Source organism: Esox lucius, chromosome 17 (assembly GCF_011004845.1).
Source record: "Esox lucius isolate fEsoLuc1 chromosome 17, fEsoLuc1.pri, whole genome shotgun sequence".
NCBI classification, from domain to species: domain Eukaryota; kingdom Metazoa; phylum Chordata; class Actinopteri; order Esociformes; family Esocidae; genus Esox; species Esox lucius.
In genome coordinates, this window is record NC_047585.1 from 105561 (window position 1) to 126776 (window position 21216).

At 43.7% G+C, this 21216-nt stretch overlaps 1 protein-coding gene across 1 annotated transcript; it reads left to right on the forward strand.

Annotated features, from left to right (window-relative positions):
* Positions 1-15434: 15434 nt before the first annotated feature.
* Positions 15435-20556, forward strand: dynlrb1 (dynein, light chain, roadblock-type 1). The gene is given in 4 exon segments (NM_001311032.1): positions 15435-15531; positions 15963-16038; positions 16250-16417; positions 20028-20556. Coding segments are annotated over 4 exon segments (291 nt in total). The 5' UTR covers positions 15435-15528; the 3' UTR covers positions 20072-20556.
* The last annotated feature ends 660 nt before the right edge of the window (positions 20557-21216 follow it).

Here is a 21216-nt window from a genome sequence, read left to right on the forward strand (position 1 = left end):
TGGTTTAAATTCAGGGGGTCAGAGGAACGGTCTGTGAGTTAGAGTCTCACTATAAGTCGGGTTAGAGGCCCGTTACCGGTGTGTGAGTTAGAGTCTCACTGTAAGTCGGGTTAGAGGCCCGTTAATCGTTCTAGGGTTGACTACCCTACGCCACTTCCCGACGGGGACGGTGGAGAGTTGCGAGTTAGAGTCTTGGCAACCAGTCGGGTTAGAGGTCCGAGGACTTAGGGGCACCTCGAAATACTTATTGTGTGTAAAGGTTCTGCTGGGTTAGAGGCCCAGGGAGTTCTGAACTCCCAGAATTTTTATAAGAGAACTGGGTTTAAGTCCCAAAAAGTGTTGGGTCAGGGACCCGTTAAATCATTTGTTAATTATTCTGAGTCTGGGACTCACAGTAACGTAAGTCAGGTTGAAATGGACGGGGAGTTTGAGAGAGAAGTTGATGACGATGGGTGGGGTCCAGGCACGGGAAAGTGGAAACAATTGGGGATACAGGTGGCAAATGTAATGACTGTTGTAGGCAGGATGGACCCAATTCAGAAAGAAAAAGAAGGGATAGAAGAGAAATTGCGACAAGTGGTGAGTGAGGCAGGATTAAGGATGGAGGAAAGGAGACCATTATTTTGTGGAATAAGGAGAAGGAGTGTTCCAAAAATCGAGATAGAGTTAGAGACAAGAAGGAAATAGCAAATTTGGTCAAGAGAGGGAGATATAGAGAAAAGGAGAAGGAATGGGAAATGCACAGAAAAGAATGGTGTAAATTAGCAGTGTGGTGTCAGGGCGTAGACCATTTGAACAAAGAGAAAAAGGGACAGAAAATTAAGGAGGAAAAAGAGGGAGGAGAGATAGAACCCCCAGCATATGAAGATGACTTGGGGCTTGGTACGGACCGGGCACCATTATATCCAGTGTTACGTTTACAGAGTGGTATATTGTCTTTAGACACTGTTGTGGAAATTTCTATATACAATGTATTCTAGGTACAGGAATGTGTGGGATCTGGTATTTGCATAGGGGGCATCTATTGTCTGTCCAGATGGAGATCAATGGGTTTTAGGACAGGATAGGAGAAGATACACAACAGGGGGAGTAAGGTCAGTTTGCCCCTTTGGGTAAACACTACAGTAAACATTATGGCAGGAAGGATAAGGTGGGGGAAGATAGCATTTGACTTGTGTGATAGAACAAAGGGAAAGGTGTTTGATTGACATGAAACAGATGGCAGCATCTTACCACACCCCTTTTCCTATGTAATAAATACTGTCGAAATGATGTTTTTATTTAGAGACTATCCACTGGGACGGTTTGCAGCCGAGTGTGAAGCGGTGGGGATGAAAATCAGTACCTCCAAATCCGAGGCCATGGTCCTCAGTCGGAAAAGGGTGGCTTGCCCACTTCAGGTTGGTGGAGAGTGCCTGCCTCAAGTGGAGGAGTTTAAGTATCTAGGGGTCTTGTTCACGAGTGAGGGAAGGATGGAACGGGAGATTGACAGACGGATCGGTGCAGCTTCTGCAGTAATGCAGTCGATGTATCGGTCTGTCGTGGTGAAGAAAGAGCTGAGCCTCAAGGCGAAGCTCTCGATTTACCAGTCAATCTACGTTCCTACTCTCACCTATGGTCATGAGCTTTGGGTCATGACCGAAAGGACAAGATCCCGGATACAGGCGGCCGAAATGAGCTTTCTCCGCAGGGTGGCCGGGCGATCCCTTAGAGATAGGGTGAGAAGCTCGGTCACCCGGGAGGAGCTCAGAGTAGAGCCGCTGCTCCTCCACATCGAGAGGGGTCAGCTGAGATGGCTTGGGCATCTTTTTCGGATGCCTCCGGAACGCCTTCCTGGGAAGGTGTTCCGGTCCCGTCCCACCGGGAGGAGACCCCGGGGAAGACCTAGGACACGCTGGAGGGACTATGTCTCCCGGCTGGCCTGGGAACGCATCGGTGTCGCCCCGGAAGAGCTAGAGGAAGTGTCTGGGGAGAGGGAAGTCTGGGCATCCCTGCTTAGACTGCTGCCACCGCGACCCGGCCCCGGATAAGCGGAAGGAGATGGTATGGTATGGTATGGTATGACTATCCACTGTTACTTTGTAACCTGTATACTTTCTCCTTGCAAGCAAGATTAAAACCGTTTATTGCGCAATTGATTTCTCCTGTCTTACCTACCATTTTCATACAACTATTTGGATTTTAGAAATTGCCATCACAACACACAGAATAGCAAGCCCATAACTCAAGTCACAGGAAAGCAAGATAAGAGAAATTTGAGTAGGAAGGCGGAGTCACAGAGCGAAACAGACACTGAGGGGGAGGTGAAACCGTTCAAGGCAAGGGCCGTGAGAGAGTACGGAATATACGATGAGAGGAGACGACTAGGAAAGAATAAACAAGATGAGATTACAGGGGCCATAAAGAGAAGGTCAGGCCGTACTAAAGGCAGGGTAGGTGAGGACTCAAGGTCAGGGTCGGACGATAGTGACACAGTGAGAAGGACCAGAACTAGGCAGAAAAAAAAGAAATTCACATAGAGGACGGGTGGTACTCACGGGCAATGCAGTAGGGAGATGGACTGACTCAGACGAAGACCCCGACACAGACAGTAGTGGAGACGGGAGTAAGGGAGACGTAGACGTATACCCTCTGCCGCGTACGCCCCCACCAGAACATAAACTACACCATGACGCAGTAGAATCAATTCAAAAGACTCAAAATAAAATGTATACGCGGTCACAAGCAGGGGAAGCTGGTTGTAATGGGGTTTCAGCTGCCTCTCTTTAGAGTGGGAGGCGGCGAACCGCGATATAAACCATTGGGGCTGGGAGACGCACAGGCACTGGTAGATAAATTACCCCCGATGGGAGAGGGAGGTGGACTATGGTTGTCACAATTTGATAAACTCACAGCTGGTCAAATGTTGGCACTGGGGGACTGGAGGGCAGTAGCCGCCCGAGCCGTGTCCGCCCAGGCTATGACTGAGATAGAAAAAGGGGCCGCCACTAGGCGGAGCCCTGACGACACTCCTTTCAGTCAGGTGGTCGGGCGAATAGCCACGGCCCTGAGGGAATGATTTCCCTTGCCCACTGGGGCCCCGATGCCCAAGTTACCTTGGGAAAAAGAGCAACACCCTAGACAGTATCTAGAAGCATGTAAGGACACATGGGCCAAACACACAGGGCACCACCCGGGGAAGGGGGGTCTGCAGCAGGAGTGGTTTAGAAGGGCGGTCTTAGAGGGACTTCCAGAGAAAATAAAAGAGGCAATGATGGCAAATCCTGACTTGCCGGGTAGTGAATCACACGTATGGGAAAGACCCAAAGTGCATCATTTACAGAGGGCTAAAGATGTGGAGACAGAGAAAGACAAACAGATACAGGGACTGAAAGAGAACCTGTTGCACTTACAGCTGGGTGAAGCCAAAGGGAGGCTCAATGAAGGGAAAAAGAAACACAGACAGATGGCAGCCCTAGGCTCAGGAGAACCTGACACACCCGATTTATACCCTGTTCCCACATGGGCACCCCAACCTCACGGTAGCCGGGGGGCATTCACCGCGCCCTATCGACCAGGGAATCAGAGGGGAGGTTATGGTAGGGGGAGGGGGCGGGGTAGAGGCAGAGGGGCTCCAGGAGCCCAAGTCCCATACGGAGCCTGCTTTACGTGTGGTGACCCAAACCACTGGTCCAGAGAGTGTCCACAGAACACTGCAGGGGGCAGAGGATACCCAAACCAAGGGGCAGCTCCAGTTCCCAACCCACACGCCGTCCCACCACCTAGCGCACCTGGACAATACCCACTCTCTTATGAGGGAGGGTGGGACCAGGCATGACGGTCTACAGGGAGGGGAGGGGACAGCGGGGGAAGGGCAGACCCTATGCTGTCCCTGAATGTCGACAGGAAGGACTTCCCCTTTCTGGTCGACACAGGTGCCACTTTTTCCACCATCACCGCCCCCCCCCGTCACAGGACTACTATCCTCCAAGACAGTGGAAGTTGTGGGGTTTGAAGGAGTGGGACAGACTTTGCCAGTGACATTTCCTCTTAAAACGATACTGGGTAAACAGGCCCTCAGCCATCCGTATGTGGTGTCGACAAACACACCAGTGAACTTATTGGGGAGAGACTTGTTGATAAAACTGGGGGCTAATATCTTATGTTCTCCAGATGGACTAACTGTCACGTTACCAGACGGGACATCGGCGGTGTGCGGACCTGAAACCACACGCAAAGGGCAGTACCTGGTACAACCGGTGAAGGGTGAAATAGCAGAGATATACTGGGGACTATTGACACCGGAAAAGCCGGACAAACAGGGTATTTTGTCCCAGTACTTTAAATGGAGGCCGTGGATCTCCCTCCTCGAGCCGTACTTTCCTCCGCCAGACCCCCCACATGTAACCCTATTTTATGATCGGCAGGGCGATGAGGTGTATAGAGAGGGGTTTGGGGATGTAGTGTGTGGGGACACGTGGCAGGTCGGGTCTAAATTCATATATGTAGGCCCTGAAGGGGTAGCGGCAGATGTACAGTTGACAGAGGAGCAGGATCAGTGGTACATGATGGCGGAGGAGTCCGTCCCACATGTGTCACTGGCACTGCATCCTAAACACCAAGCAAAAGACCTGGGGCCCATGGTTAAAAGGGCGGTTGAATGCACTGATTGGACACTCACTCAGGCGCCAAACGTATGGTACTCACCCAGCTGTAAGACGTATCGGTTAGAGGCACCAGGGACAGATTGGGTATATTTAGAGCGAAGGGAGATAACTCGGGATCATGGGAGGGAGAAGATGGATCACCCTGTAGCCACAGCCAGACTTAATGAGTTACCTGACTCACTGTGGTCCAAGGGCCCCACGGATGTGGGGCTCACCGATTGCCCACCGGTCACCTTTAAAATCGGACCGGGAGAGCCCATATGGCTGCCCCAATACCCACACAAACCAGAGGCAGAGGAAGGGTTAGATGTGACATTGAATGGTTTGTGGCCCACAGGGGTGTTAGAGGAGTCAGGTTCCGCGTGGAACACACCTATCCTCCCGGTAGAAAAGAAAGGGACAGGGAACTACCGTATGGCCCATGATCTCAGAGCTAAAAACAACATTTTACTCACACCCATTATACCGGTACCTAACCCGTATGTAGCACTCACTAATTTGACCCCGGATCAAAAATGGTTCACCTGCATTGACCTGGCTAACGCTTTTTTCTGTCTCCCACTAGCAGAGGAACTTCGTGATATTTTTTCTTTCACACATAGGGGTCGGCAATGGCGGTACACGAGACTACCACTGGGGTTCGCGCTTTCCCCTGGTATATTCTCTCAGTACCCCAGGTACTGAGAGAAGCGCTGCAGGGATGCTGCCTGCCGACAGGGGTAACTTTGGTCCAGTATGTAGACGACCTGCTGCTGGCGGCCCCGACAGTGGCCGCCTGCTTCCAAGCTACAATGACGGTCCTCACCAGACTGGCTGAGAAAGGGTTCAAGGTGTCGAAAGAAAAGCTACAGCTGGTAAGGACGCAGGTCTCCTTTCTGGGCAGAGTAATCTCGCAGAAGGGAGCGGGGCTTTCCCCAGCTCACCGCACAACCATCCTCCACCATCCTAAACCCACTACTGTTCAGGAAATGCTATCATTCCTGGGGCTCACGGGGTACAGCCGCAATTACATCCCAAACTATTCAGGGCTCAAAGAGCCACTTAGAGTGCTAGTTAAGGAGCAGGGAATGCGTAAACTTAAAGCCACTATCAATTGAACTTGCCCGGCCGACCAGGCCTTCATTTTGCTGAAACAACAACTAGCCACCGCAGCTGATCTGGCCATACCTGACTACACAAAACCCTTTTTTCTAGATGTTTCTGAAACAGGTCCAGTCATGAACGGGGTCCTGTTTCAGAAAAAAGGGGGAGATAGGAACATCATCTTGTACATAAGCGTAGGATTTGATAAAACCGAAAAAGGCACCCCACCTGTAGACAGCACGCCGCAGGGGTAGCGAGACTCATTCAAAAATGCGCACACATAGTGATGGGACATCAACTACAGATACTCACAACACACAGTGTAGTGGCGTATGTAAACTCACAGATTTTCACCATGACTTCCCTCAGGCAACAACACCTAAGTAAAATTCTCAGGGCTCCAAATTTGACTTTCACACACGAGGGGATAAATATGGCAGACCGGATGGGGACGGGGCTGCCACATGAGTGCGCGCAAGAGGTAGTGAGGGAGAGTAAGACACGAACCGATCTGGAGGCAGAACCCCTCCTAGGGGCAGAAGACCTCTTCATAAATGGGTGCTGTTTCAGACATGAATGAGATGGGCTGAGGGCGGCCTTTGCGGTAGTGAAACTAACACCAGAGGGTTTAGTCACAGTGAAAGCAGAGAGGCTCCAGGGGCTGCAGTCAGATCAGAGAGCAGAAGTGAGAGCAGTGATAGAGGCACTCAGGCAGGCCAAGGGGAAGAGAGTAAACATTTACACAGATTCGGCATACGCGGTAGGCGCAGTGCACGTGGAATTCGGACAGTGGTTAAAAGCTGGGTTTAGAACAGCAGGGGACAAACCGATTAAACATAAGACGGAGATGAGAGAACTAGCCGAGGCCCTGGACCTGCCCGAAAAGGTAGCCGTCATAAAATGCAAAGGACACGATAACTCAAATAGTGCAGTAGCTCAGGGAAATTAAGCGGCAGACACAGCAGCAAAACAGGCAGCAGGGTACACTCCGCGAGTGATGGTGGTAAGAGCAGAAGAGGAAGTGGGGTGGGGAGAAGTCCCTGAGAGAGACGAGCTAGTGAGACATCAAAAGGGGGCTTCCCCACAAGAGAAAACAATTTGGCGACAGAGAGGAGCAACAGAGACGCGAGGGCTCTGTAGAGGGCCAGACGGTAGAGTAATACTTCCACCAGCTATGCAAGGAGATACATTTGCAGAAGCCCATGGGCTGGGCCATGTAGGGCCGGCTCAAATTTGAAGAAACTTGTGCCACTGGTGGCGCCCGTTTATGGTAGGCATGGTACGCAACTACACTAGGACATGCACCATCTGCACTCACCACAATCCAAAACCAACGATTAAACCTGAGATGGGGGCGTTCCCCATGATGACGAGACCTGGACAAGATATAGTGATAGACTATACGGACATGGGGGAAACTATACGGGGGTTAGTGTGTGTGGACAAGTTCACAGGGTGGCCAGAAGCCTGGCCGGCAAGAAGGGAGGACAGTCAGACAGTGATCAAGTGTTTAGTGAACCAGTACATTCCCAGACACGGCTTCCCAGAGAAAATTAGGTCAGACAATGGGACTCACTTTAAGAACAGTGATTTACAGAAGGTAGAGAGATTATTGGGCCTAAAACATGCTTTTGGCACTGTGTACCACCCACAGTCCCAGGGAAAGGTAGAAAGGATGAACCAAAACTTAAAAAACAAGTTGGCTAAGATATGTGCACAGACTAAATTGAACTGGGTGGATGCACTGCCACTGGCACTCACGACGATTCGGTGCTCGTTAAATCAGACCACTGGGTTCACCCCATACGAGCTGCTGACAGGGAGACAGTTTCCAGGATCAGCCGCGGGGCCTGCGGTCCCGGAAGGGGAAAAGTGGCCCAAAGACCATAAAGTGTATTTTGATGAATTGCGAGCTCTCGTTTCAGAATTCACCAATAGAGTCGGAGAACGGAGGGACCTGCACCCGCTGGACCAGAACCTGCCCCAGGCGGAGTGGGTGTTGCTGAAGGTCATCAAGCGAAAGTGGTCGGAGCCAAGGTGGACGGGTCCTCATCAGGTGGTGGAGAGAACGAGTCATGCGGTCCGCCTGAGGAACAAAGGAGAGACGTGGTACCGTTGGAGTCATTGTACACCAGCGCAGGAGCCAGGAAAGTCGTTAACGGACCTCATCCAAACCGGAAAGGAGGAGCTTTCCCCCGCGTGGACGGAAGAAGGACCGACACCAGCCGGACCGGTGCCAGGAGCGGACCCCAGGACACGGCGGGACTACGAGCGAGTGAAGGAGACAAAGGACGGCGTCAGGGGAATAGACTCTTAGGGGAAAGAACTGAAGAATACTGTAACAAAAGGGGTTATAGGACACCGAGTGGCTACCACTCGTACCAAGATGACAGGGTTACAGAGAAAGGTCCGGGGAGATGATAGTAGAATAAAATGGTATATGGGAATTGGTGGAATAATGATATGTGTGTTGTGTGTTGTTACAGGTTTCCCAGGTTGGCATCGGGTCTTCATTCCCCCAGCGAAGAGGTTCGCGACCCCACCTGAGGACACCTGTTTTAGGAAATTTGGGGGATTGAATTGGACTATGTCAAGGGGTCGCATACGAGCATTCTGGGATAGATAATCCGCTGGAGGAATGGATGATCTCGATGTTCGGCCAGTGGAGAGGTTTGATAATGTCTGTTCTTTTATCGCTTTCTACATTTGGTGCTATAATGGTTACTTGTGGGTGTTGTTGTATCCCATGCATAAGAGGGCTTGCCATGAGAGTGATCTCTACAGCCATTGAGAAGGCTCCAGGATCGCCATCAGGGATGCTGATGCCTCTACTGGAGCAGCATGACCTGGGAGAACTGGAGCTTGGCGAATAGGGGTGATCTCTCTGGGGAGAGATCAAAAGGGGGAATTGTAGATGTATTGATTGTATAAGTTAGTGAACTGTTATAAGCTGTTGTAACCAATGAAACAAAATATTAAATGTTTGTAATATGAACCGAAACTGAAGGAGCAAGTAGGAGAATAGGAAACCCTGTTTAAGCAGTTGCCGGGGAGAGAAAGATTTAGTATGTCTGTCTTTTGAGAAACAGGACACAGGTTAGAGACACACACACATAGTCTGACAGGCCAGACAGAAACCAGGAGGAGACAAGAAGATGTTTGTGTTTATCCTTATAAGGAATAGAATTGGAACTGGACCAATAGCACACTTGTTCTGTGAATTTAACGACTCTATCTTTTTGGGCATAGTAGAAGTATAAAATGATCTGTTGAATGTTGATCCTTAGACATTGTGCGGCGACACGTGTCTCCAGAAGCTTCTGTAATAAATGGACATATGATACGGTAATTGACCTGACTCCTGATGTTTTATTCTCCTTTCCAACAAACCAACTCGGGGAAGTGTTAGACTTCAACATGACCAAATCTGAGCACAATCACGCAACCTGAGTTTCTCAGGTATAGCTGGAGTAGAACAATTATGTAAATTGATGGTCATTGAATCTAAATTCATATATCTCTCCCATGGGATATAGTTAACCACCGCGTCAATACGAATAGAGAAACCTGAAGGTAAGGGAGTACAGGTCATACCTGATCTGACTTCATCCTCCTCAGTGCGACAGTCTGTCTGCACCAGGATCATTTGCATCCTTACAATGAAGCCGCGTGCTCCTACTCGCTTGGTGTAGGTTAGCCTAAATAATTTGGATATATTCACCCGTCAAAAAATCACTTTTACCATCACCAAACCACACATTCTCAAAACCAACATCCTGACTTTCTGAAACTTTCACTGAGCAACGCAAGTCGCCCATATCCATAAACAGAGCTGAACCCATCTCTACTCTATTCATCGCCTTATTTACAAACTCATGTTGGTTTCCCTAAATCCCATGAATAACAATAATCAACAGGCTGCTCACCAAGTCCCTAGCTAACAAATTAACTGGACAACAATTGGAAAACAAAAATGAATGTCTCGGATAACGCTGGCCCTCGTCGTCTACAACCGACAGAGGGGTAGTAAATCGCTCCGTAGTCTGTCCTCCACTAGCCCCTACCGTAATTATAGTTCTACCACTCAATTTCGGAAGCGGATCCCATTCCTGGGCTCTAAGGACAGAATATCCAGCTCCAGAATCAACCAAAAATTCTATCTGTTTACCATTAATTGTAAGAAACATTGTGGGTTTAACTTGGTACTCTACGTGTTCTCTAAATGCTTGTACATTAAGTGTCTGCATAACATCAATATATGCGGGGTCATGTAATGGATTGATCCTACCGGTAGATGGGTCATGTCCTGCCCCCTCCGAGCGTCAAAACCCCTCCTCCTGGTAGCCTTTGTTTCTCCGAGTTCCCCTTGGATTGTTCACTGTAAATCCACTGGAATTAAAATTGTCTCTATTGTTTTGTCCATCTTCCCTTGTGTCTTTTTCAGGACAATCGCGTACCCAATGTTTAATCGAGCCACACCGATGGCAACCTTTGTCATAGTTGTTTCGGTTAGCAGACCCTCGTCCTCTGCCTCTAGTCTGTGTTCGTCCTCTCGCTCTGCCCCGTCCTCGGCCTCTTTGGTCATAGCCGCTGTAAAAACCTAGTTGGGCCATCTGTAATTTTGTTTCATGTTTCCCTTTATCGGTTTGTCTCTTGTCCTCTTGGTCCTCGCAGACTTTTTCAGCATGCTTGATATATGGCCAAACGATTTCCATGTGGCCCTCGTCCAAGGCCACACAGTGCTCCTTTACATGTTTCTGTAATGTTGGGAGCAGACCCGCAAACAGTCTCATCTTACACTGTTGTTCCCAGGGAGAATCATTACCTCCATCTGGCTTGCGGCCCATTCCACTGTGAATTTCGAATTCTTTCTCAAATCTATTACGATAGTCTGTAACTTTTTCTCCCTGTTTCTGTTTGCAGTCAGAAATTTTCTCCCAGTTCATCCGTCTAGGGAAAAAAACACCTATCCGTCCACACAGCGCCATGATTATCAGCCTGTATTGAGAACCAACGGCCCAATTATACTGGCCATTATGCACGGGCCAGTCTCCTTTCACCCTACCCCACCGTAACTGTAATGCTTTCATCATTACCATTTCTACTTCAACTATATTTGGTTTATATTGGTCAAGCATCTGGAGGAAAACACGATTGAATTCCTCTCCACCTTCTTTCTCCGGGTTGGGCAGCGAACCGGCTATGTCTCTCAGGTCGGCAGGAGACCATGGGCGGTAGACTAAAATAGTTGGGGGCGTGTTGCCTTCAGCTCCTGCGGCCGGATTCGCAACTTCTACCATCGGGAAATGACCTTCAGGCTTCCCAGATGTCGTGACGCTCCTGGTCCTCCCAGCAATTGGGGATGTCGCACCAAGGTCGGCCACGAGTGAAGGATAAAACTTCCGGGCAGGAGGGGGACTGTTTTGAGACAGCTTCGGTGGCTTTTCCGCCGTTGATTCAGGAACAGCTGCAGGCTTTTGCACAGTGTTATAAGGGAGGAGCTCAAAGTAGATCCGCTGCTCCTCCACATCGAGAGGGGTCAGCTGAGGTGGCTTGGGCATTTGATGGTAATTTTATCGATCAGAACTCTTTAAGAAGGAAGTACAGAGACGAAATACTCTTGGCACATTCTAACAGTTCATTTATTATTTGCAAATAAGAGACAAATGCTTACATACATAATCATCCGAGGAGTTTCTAACTCCATATAGCTCATTCAACCGTATATATCACATAGAAAAAGGGGTGTGGTAAGATGCTGCCATCTGTCCTGTCAATAAAACACATTCCCTTTGTTCTGTCACACAAGTCAAATGCTTTCCTCCCCCACCTTATCCTTCCGGCCATAATGTTTACTGTTGTGTTTACCTAAAGATCCCCCCAAGGACCACATTCCTGAGGATCAAAAGACTGACACCCTTCTTTGTCTAGGCAGGAGGACATGGCCCAAATACCTAATAATCCTCTGATATTATACAGACATGTGTGTCACAATCAAAGTAAAGATCTACATACCAGCCAATGGAAAGACAGACATTTCTCAAATGCACCTTAGTCAAAAAGCTCCATAACAGGCATCTGTTTCGGATGCCTCCGGAACGCCTCGGTGTCCCCCCGGAAGAGCAGGAGGAAGTGTTTAGGGAGAGGGAAGTCTGGGCATCTCTGCTTAGACTGCTGCCCCCGCGACCTGGCCCCGGATAAGCGGAAGAAAATGATGATGATGACAAAGAATCAAAGCCTCTTCAAAAGTCACTGAGGAAATTTATTAACAGTGATTCAGTACAAATGTAAGCTGATCCAAGCAAGGATTGTCTCCAAATTTTGGTTTGTCCTAATAACCTGGTCATCTGGACAAACCCTCCCATTTTACATGCCTATCAAATTAGAGATTTGTGAACGAGATGCTACGTGGCAATTGAAAGGACGATTGGGATAACTAGCACAAGTTAATTTTATAGTCAAATTAAGTATAAAACTGATAAAAAGTGCAAAAGTCATCCGAATGTTTTGTATGTATAGAACTGCAAACAGAAACCCAGTCATGAAGCTGAAGTAACAACATTTAGAATTTTCTAAGAAATTACAATTTGGACAAATGCTGAACAAGATTTTGCATAATTTAGTTCAACTGGTAATTTTGCAGAATAGATTGGTACTTTAGTAGTTGGAATATAATAACATGTTAGTGTTTTCAGTAGTTAAGTAATTTTGGCAATGTTCTGATGTAGCTAAAAACTGGAACAACAACAATATTTCTTACAAAGAAAGAATGCAAACATTCCCTTTCTTTTCAGTATCCCATTCACACATTGAAAATGTTTATATTTTTTCACATAAAATAACCTGATCAGTTAATGTAAGTCAATGACAACTTCATTAGGTGTTAAGTAATCATCAAGTAATCACCTCCATTAACAAAAGGAATAATGGATCCAAATTTAAGGCAATTCAGCAATTTGGAATGTGGCCAATGGTATGGGCGGATGAAAATGCCAGCAACTATTGCAAACACACTGTGCCCCTTTGCATACAATCACTCTATAGAGCAGACCTTTGCAAGATAAGGCCCCCGGGCCTGATCTGGCCCGTTGAGTCATTCTATCTGGCCCACGATACATCCAAAACTTTTAAAATAATAAAAAATACCTGACGAGGTCCGCAGGTTACATTACTTTATATACCAGCACCAAAATCCGTACTATACGCAATTGATGGCTAGCTATATCTGGAAATGAGCCTAAGAAAAGTTGATTACAAAAGTAGGGTATTTAAAAAACTATTGACAGGAAAATATTTATTTGGAGATGTCGCAGGTAAAACAACTTGCTTAATATGTTAAGCTAACGTCACAGTTTTTAAAGAGTACAATTTGCAGAGGCACTTCCAGAGCAAGCATGCAGCGAAATACAAAAAATGTCACCCAATGCTACAATTCAACAAGTCCAAGCGCAGACGCAGCCTCACTGATGAACATCTTGCAGCAGTATCGCACCCTGCTTCAACAGAAATTACTCCTGACTTCACATCAATGCCCATACGAGTTCATATTGAGTGAGTAGCCCTAAAAGTTGATTTCTTGGGTCTGGGCTGCTTGAATCGCTGTCGTTAAAAGCACTTAGTACAAAAATATACTGTATGAAGTTAGATGACCGCAATTATATCAACATTTGAGTGATTTCATGCCCTAATAACTATTATACCTATATAACGGTTATACACTATACATTATGTAATGTAGCTTCCTCTGTTGCGTTGAAAGTTTTTTTAAGGCAAATATGTGTTGCAACATTTCTGTTGAGTAATAACCCTAAAAAGGGATTTTTTAGGTATTTGCCTGCCATAATAACAGAAAATAATAGTAAAAACATTGTTAAAGTAAATTAAGTTCAATTATGAAAATGGTGTTGCATGGAAAATGAATATGCATACATTTAATATGCAAGTTAACACAGTTAGCTATGTTGTGTGATTTTTAGGCATGTTGGTTAAAAATGTAATCTGGCCCACAAAGCACTCTGGCATTTTCAGTGTGGCCACCAAGTGAAAAATATTGCCCACCCCTGCTATAGAGTCTCCTGAACATTTCCTACAATACAAAAAACTATACTATACGCCGCAGTGAATGTATTGTAGGAAATGTTCAGGAGACTCTATAAATTGATTATATGCAGAACATTCAAGGGGCACTGTGTATTTGCAAATGTTGCTGGCATTTTACTCCATGTGGCAAATATTTGCTGTGAATACTTTTTAAGAGTTTTATTGTAAATCATCTAAATTAGCCAGTAAGGGGAAGCTGTGTGTATTCCTTTTCAGTCTCTACATTTTGGCAATACAAGTCATTCAATCAGTCAGAATATTGCCCAAACAAATTAAATTAACAACACATGCATACCAACATGAATCACACAGCAACACCAACAAATTGAAAAGAAATTGCCAACCTGATAAAGAAGTGAAACCTCAAATGAAGCTGAATAACAATTTACATTTAATAAGAAATGTAGAAAAATGCTGAGCAGTGAGCTAGATTTTGCATAATTTAGTTCAACTGGTAATTACACTACATATTGCAGAATTGCTTGGTACTTTGGTAGTTGCAATATAATTACATGTTGGTGTTTTCAGTAGTTAAGGCATTTTGGTACTGTTCTGAAAAAAAAAAACTGTAACAACAACATTTCTTACAAAGAAAGTATGCAAACAGTCCTTTTCAGTATCACATTCCCACATTAAAGATACATTTTATATTTTTACAGATAAAATACTACATCTACATCTCTAAAGGTGGTACAACAGGCTAATGACCAGTTAATATAAGTCAACTACATTAGATCGTTGGCTGAATTCTTAAGTAATCACCAAGTGGGGATTATCACCTCCATTAACAAAAGGAATAATGGATCTAAATTGAAGACTATTCAGCAATCTGGAATGTGGTCAATGGGATGGGCGGACGAAATTGCCAGCAACAATTGCAAATACACAGTGGCCCTTGATTTTTTTGCATATAGTCACACGATCCACTCTTGAACATTTTCTACGATACATTTACAGCGGCATATAGAATAGTTTTTTCTGTATGAGTCAATATGTATTTCATTTCCATTGAGTTACATTGTGGCCAATGGGATGGGCGGGGTAAAACATCAGCAACAATTGCAAATACACATTGCCCCTTAATTATTTTGCATATAATCACTGTATATAGTCTCCTTGACCTTTCCTACAATACCTTCACTGTGGCTTATAGAATAGTTTTTTCTGTATGAGTCAATATGTATTTCATATCCATTGAGTTACATTGTGGAAAAAGAGGGTGTGGAAATATTGTGTTGCTTGAAGTAGCACACCATTTCCCATGATTAGACAGGTTTGTCTTACTCTACGCATTCTCCTGAACATTTCCTACATTGCTTTCTCTGTGGAATATTTAATAGTTTATGAGCTATGAAGCAATATGTATTCCATATTCAGTCATGGCATTGTCTTAATTCTGCTCTTGGAATGTGTTTTGATACCCACTTTTTAACGAAATTACTCTTAAATATGATCATATTTGAATTGTTGTCAATGTTTTGAGAGGTACATTTTCTTAAACAATGAATAAACTCCATTTAGCAGTTTTAAAGTAATACGTTGGTCTCTTTTATTTTGAAAAATTCCAGATTTTCTTGACCCGGAAGTGTTTCTTTAATGTTGCTCACAAGACGCTGATCTTGTGATCAGATCTGATTGTTTTCTGTTTAGTCAGTTAGCTTTCTTGCTACATTTCTTGGACTCAAACTACGCTGTCAAAATGGCAAGTGCAGTCCTTAAATTCATATTGTTGTCGATTACATTCTCTGCTTAGATTCTCTGTTTAGTTAGTAGTATTGTATTGCAAAATATAATAGTAACGTTAGCGACCAGCTGGGCGTTGCCATAGCTAACTTAGGTTGCTGCTCGCTAATGATGTTAACCCTTCAACTTGTACTGTAACGACATGATATTATGAGTCGTTTATCTGTTTAAATTTACAAACGATTAACTGTTTAGCCACCATGGACCTAGCCCAACGTTCACTTTCGAACTAGCTAAGTTGGCCTGCTGAATTCAGCAAGCTAGTTAGGTCATTAACCTTCGTGGTTTTGTTGTGCTGTCTAATAATAGGAATCTTGATTGATGTTTTCTTCCAATAAGTACTGTGACAAAATGATAATTCAATTATATTGAAAATAATTGTTCTTTTAGGCTGAAGTAGAGGAAACACTGAAGAGAATTCAAAGTCAGAAAGGCGTACAAGGAATCATCATTGTCAATGCTGAAGGTGCTTAAATGGCTAGTTTCAGAACCACAGTCAAAACTAGAAATTATTTTACAACTATTAATTTCTTAACTGGTTAACTATGCTATTATTGTTATTACTTTTTACTTTATTTTTTTGCTAAATCATGGTGAAATTCATTATTTAACTACAATGATCTCCCAAAGACTATGCACAATGACCTTTTGCATTCACTGTTGTTATTCTCCACCAGGTATCCCGATCAAAACCACTCTGGACAACAGCAGCACAGTACAATATGCTGGACTCATTCATCAGTTAGTGATGAAGGCACGTAGCACAGTTAGGGATATTGACCCTCAGAATGATCTCACCTTCCTCAGAATCCGCTCCAAGAAGAATGAGATTATGATTGCTCCAGGTAACTTCTATTACTGTCTCACAGCCACATGGCCTTTCAAAAATGGTGTCCTACCTCTAAATTGATTTACTTTTGTTCATTGTGATCACATTGAAAACGCTTTGAGTTTTCAAACTCACATGGCATTCAAGCCTGATATGTTTCGTAACATATTCCACTTTTGCAGGCCATAAAATAATAGCTGGTTTTATAAAAATATTTTTTGCACCCTAAATATATCACTAAACATATCTGTGTAATGTTAATGATATTAATAATTCGCAATGAAAGAACTTGTTCTGTATATAGACACTGAATAGTGCATTTTTGTTTATCAAAAGATTGCGCCCCCCACCCCCCTTTTGCCTTGCAATGGTTTGATCCACTGCCTCCCACCCCTGAGCCCTTAGCAGTGGCAATATGATGCAGGTGTTGCAATGTCTGCTTATTATATTTGACTTTTGGCTTGTTTTTTTCCCAGAAAGCTGCGTGGAAATATTGTAGTGGGTTGTGTTTTTTTCAGGCTTGTGTATTGTTTTGACCATGACCTGAAGTTCAAATAAAATCTTAAATTTTTTAATCTATTGTCTAGCCCTGCTCCCTACTGAAAATCTATGGGCTACTAGTAGTTGTGATTGTTTTCCCTTCCGTGCCTCTAAAACCAGCCCTGGAATGTCGCTAGTGCTAGGGAATACTTATAGGACTTTTGTTGCAAAGGGGTGGGATAAACGTTTTTGTGAGTAACGTTTCAAAACATGTTAACCCAGTCAAATTCATTGCTTGGGATAATGCCTCAAAACACATTAACCCAGTCAAATGCATTGCTTGTGAGGGGCTTATACAGGTGCCCATGAGAATAATGCCTTAAGTGCAACAGTAGCTAAGTGAAGATAGCAGAAAAATCACAAAATAAAATCCCATTGAAATCTGTGGATGTATGTTGCGTTTGTGGTGAACAACAGTGGGGAGAACAAGTATTTGATACACCTCCGATTTTACAGTTTTTCCCACTTACAAAGCATGTCTGTAATTTTGATCATAGGTACTCTTCAACTGTGAGGTACAGAAACCTTTGTTTGTAATTACAGATATCATACGTTTCCTGTAGTTCTTGACCAGGTTTGCACACACTGCAGCAGGGATTTTGGCCCACTCCTCCATACCGACCGTCTCCAGATCTGTCAGGTTTCAGGGCTGTTGCTGGGCAATATGGACTTTCAGCTCCCTCCAAAGATTTTCTATTGGGTTCAGGTCTGGAGACTGGCTAGGCCACTCCAGGACCTTGAGATGCTTCTTACGGAGCCACTCCTTAGTTGCCCTGGTTGTGTGTTTCAGGCCAATTTCATGCTGGAAGACCCAGCCATGACCCATCTTCAATGCTCTTACTGAGGGAAGAGCATTGAAGATGGCAGGCGAAGCGAAGTACGCATTATGAATTATTCCGTATAGACTAAAACTTTGCTGGTTAAAACCTTCAATATCTACATTTTAGTAAGCCTGAAATCAAATAGTTTACGGTTATATTGCGACTGTTTCTGGTGAATTTTCGAAGTACGCAACCTTTCATGCGTTTTGGGTCAGGATAGACAAACACATTTGCTGCCTACAACATACAGTAGTTACGTTATAGTAAGCCTTAACTTAAACTGTATACGGTTATATTGTGACAGTTTCTGTATTGTTGACATAGGACATCTTACCACACTCCTCTTTCTGTGTAAATATTGATTGATTGTCCTGTATTAATTTAGAGACTCTCCACGGTTACTTCATGACTGTGTACTCTCTCCTTCCAAGTAATAAAGTTGGATTTTTGTAAACTGTCCTTTGAAATTGCCATCACAATTCTTCTGTAGGCTAATTCATCAAATGTAAAATCTAAAATGTAAAACCAATTGCCAGTTCAACAAATGTATAAGGCTACACGTTACTGTTTTTATATTAGGAGAGAAAGAGAAACTTTGTCGCACACACATCCTATCATCTCTCTTTGAATTATCTCAACTTATTTTACTGAAGATGAATATTCTACATGTCTATTAGGCTAAATAATTATTCACAAAACCAAATACCAGTGATATTCTTTACCACTAGACCTATGCATTGGCGTTGAAATCAACTCAATAGTCCCACTAGAAACCCCCGGGAGAGACCTTCAATACAAACACATTCTTGTATTTTTTTCAACTTCAGTAACCATTTAAAACAAACAAGTTCTGTAATTCATTCTTTTCATTATCTTTTAGAATAGTCTAATAGTTTGATGACGACCCAGTAGCTGAACTGATGCTCTGGCTGGATGTTGATGCTGCGGAGGAGAATGTGTATGCTAATATGGCCGATTCGCAGACAAATGACGACAAACGGCGTTCGGTTCTGGTTGTTAATGTTCGTCTGAAGGCTTGCCGGTTCTAGTGTTAGGTGTGTGTAAAAGCACCAAGTCTGCAGCCCCAAGTGGCTTGTTTTAGGCTTCTTTTGACCGTGCCCGGTTGCTTGTTTCTCTTGCGTTATCCTGGCAACACTGGGTATAGTGCATGTGTTGGGATCTGACCATCTGTCGTTGGTGGCTGACCTCCAGTGAGTAGTTCAAAGGATATGAAAGACATTTCTTTAATTCTATCACTTAATACAATAAAACACATTTATAACAATCAACAGTCTTCATTTTTGCTACATTGAATTACAGGTCACTATTTAGCAGTTAGCAGATGTTTGCTAGCAAGCTACAGTAACATCAGTGTTTGCGGCTGTTTGAATTAGAGTCACTGAGAGAAGATAGCAATGCAATGTAGTGTTCCTTAGCAGGCAAGGTTACAGTGTTCATGTCTCCCGTCTGAAAGGGACTCAATGCATATTGCTAACATAAGGTTAATCGAGTCAAACGCGCCATAGTGATTTTGTTTTATGTTTGCAGGGTTCACATACACAATAGCTGAAATTGCAGAGCTAGCAAGCAAACTGATGGAGCAAACTAAAGCATACATTAGCTACCAAGCTACCTAGCACCTATTCCATTTATGTGGCATTGTCAAAAATGGAATCTTTGTCATTGTCAATTTATTTCAAGGTCAGGATGCAGCTGTAGTGCTTCGAAGTCCCTAAGATAAGTTTAGCGATAAACTTAACAGAACTAAACTCTTTACAACGTAGGCTATGTGTTACAGCACTACTTTTGGTGTTTGTGCCCTCCAAAGTTGATATCAGATTTTCGCTTACGTAGTACTACCGTATCTAGTCCTGTGTTCTCAATGCTGTATTTTATTGTAATTAACTTGATTTAATTAAGATATTCTGTACATTTCTGTAGGAGTGTAACTGAGCGAGAAAACGTTGCTCTCTCCTTACATACAAAGCTCCATCAAACTTTTTCATACATCTTACAAGCTTCTACCTGAGATTTATCGAAGGACTGTATTTTACAACATATATGTTTGCTTGAGTTAGACCTTTTGCTCTTCCTGTCTGGCACCAGCTTCTGTACAGCCTATTGCAGTTTCCATAACCATTGGTAAATGGGTAGCACACCACACTGGTGTGTTACCAATGGGTATGGCAATGGGTTCTGTCTGTAGTCATCTCTTCCCAGTAATCTATTTCTCTTAAGAATAATACTCTTTATTTTCCCCCACAGATAAAGACTATTTCCTCATCGTCATTCAGAACCCTTCAGACTAAGAAGATCACGTGCACTATTTGGTTGCTATTTTTGACATTTTTGTTTTAATGGCCAAATATTTATTGTATTAGCGAAGTGATAAGTTGTACTATAAGCTCTTGGAAGCTAGATTCATATAATCCTGGTGACAGATTGTAATGGGTTTGTTCATGTTTAATAATTATTTCAGTTTTATCTCACCTGTCTGAAATGTTATTTTTAGTCACTTAACATCATAGAGGAATGTTTGACTGTCATTTGAGTATGTCCTTGAAGCTTTTAAAACAACACTATAGGCCAAAATCAACTGGGACAACTCCATTGAGCTAGATTTTGGTTTTATTTTTTGTTCTAGACTAGTGAGTTAAAGAGCCTGTGAATTCAGTCTTAATTGTTTAAATCTCCAATAGTTTTTAACAGGGTGCACTGTGTAACACCAATACTTTAAGTTATGTTGGTACCTTGTAAGGACAATAAAAGTAAAAGCAAAACTTTTTTTCAACTTTATCAGTTGAAATTGTTTCCTAACAATCTGCAAGCTCGTGATTGATTTTATTTTGCGTAAATAATACAGTAATTACTTTTTTGGGGGTTAATAGTAGATAGAAATTTCACAAGTCATTATTGTAAGTAAGGTCCATGCTGGTGGGTTATATTTGTGTGGTGAGCATGCATTGGAGGTAGCTAAATGTGCCTGATTACATTGTTTACTCCTGTGCGGATCAGTATATGATGTAATTTCCAGGAACAATCTTGTACCAGCTAAGGCAATATGTTATTCATTTAATTATTCTACACATTAAGGTTATGTCTACATCTTTGTGCATATCAAGGCACAATGTACAGTAATAGGGTACACTTCTATTACAATGTATTGTACTTCTCAAGTACAATACATTGTAAAAAAAGAAATAGGTTACATAATGACAGTTTAGCCAACAAAGACCACTCTTTGATTGCTGCAATATCTGAAAGTGGCCATGTTAACCCATGAATATCAAGTCATGGGTTAACATGGCACAGTATCAGAACTATACATTTGTTGTCATATAGATTTGTCATAGCCTACTGTGAAATAATACAAAACATTAAAATCTGGTTGCATGTTTTTATAGGCGCTACCTGTAATAATTTGTAAAATGTCTATAGCAATTTTCATCATTGA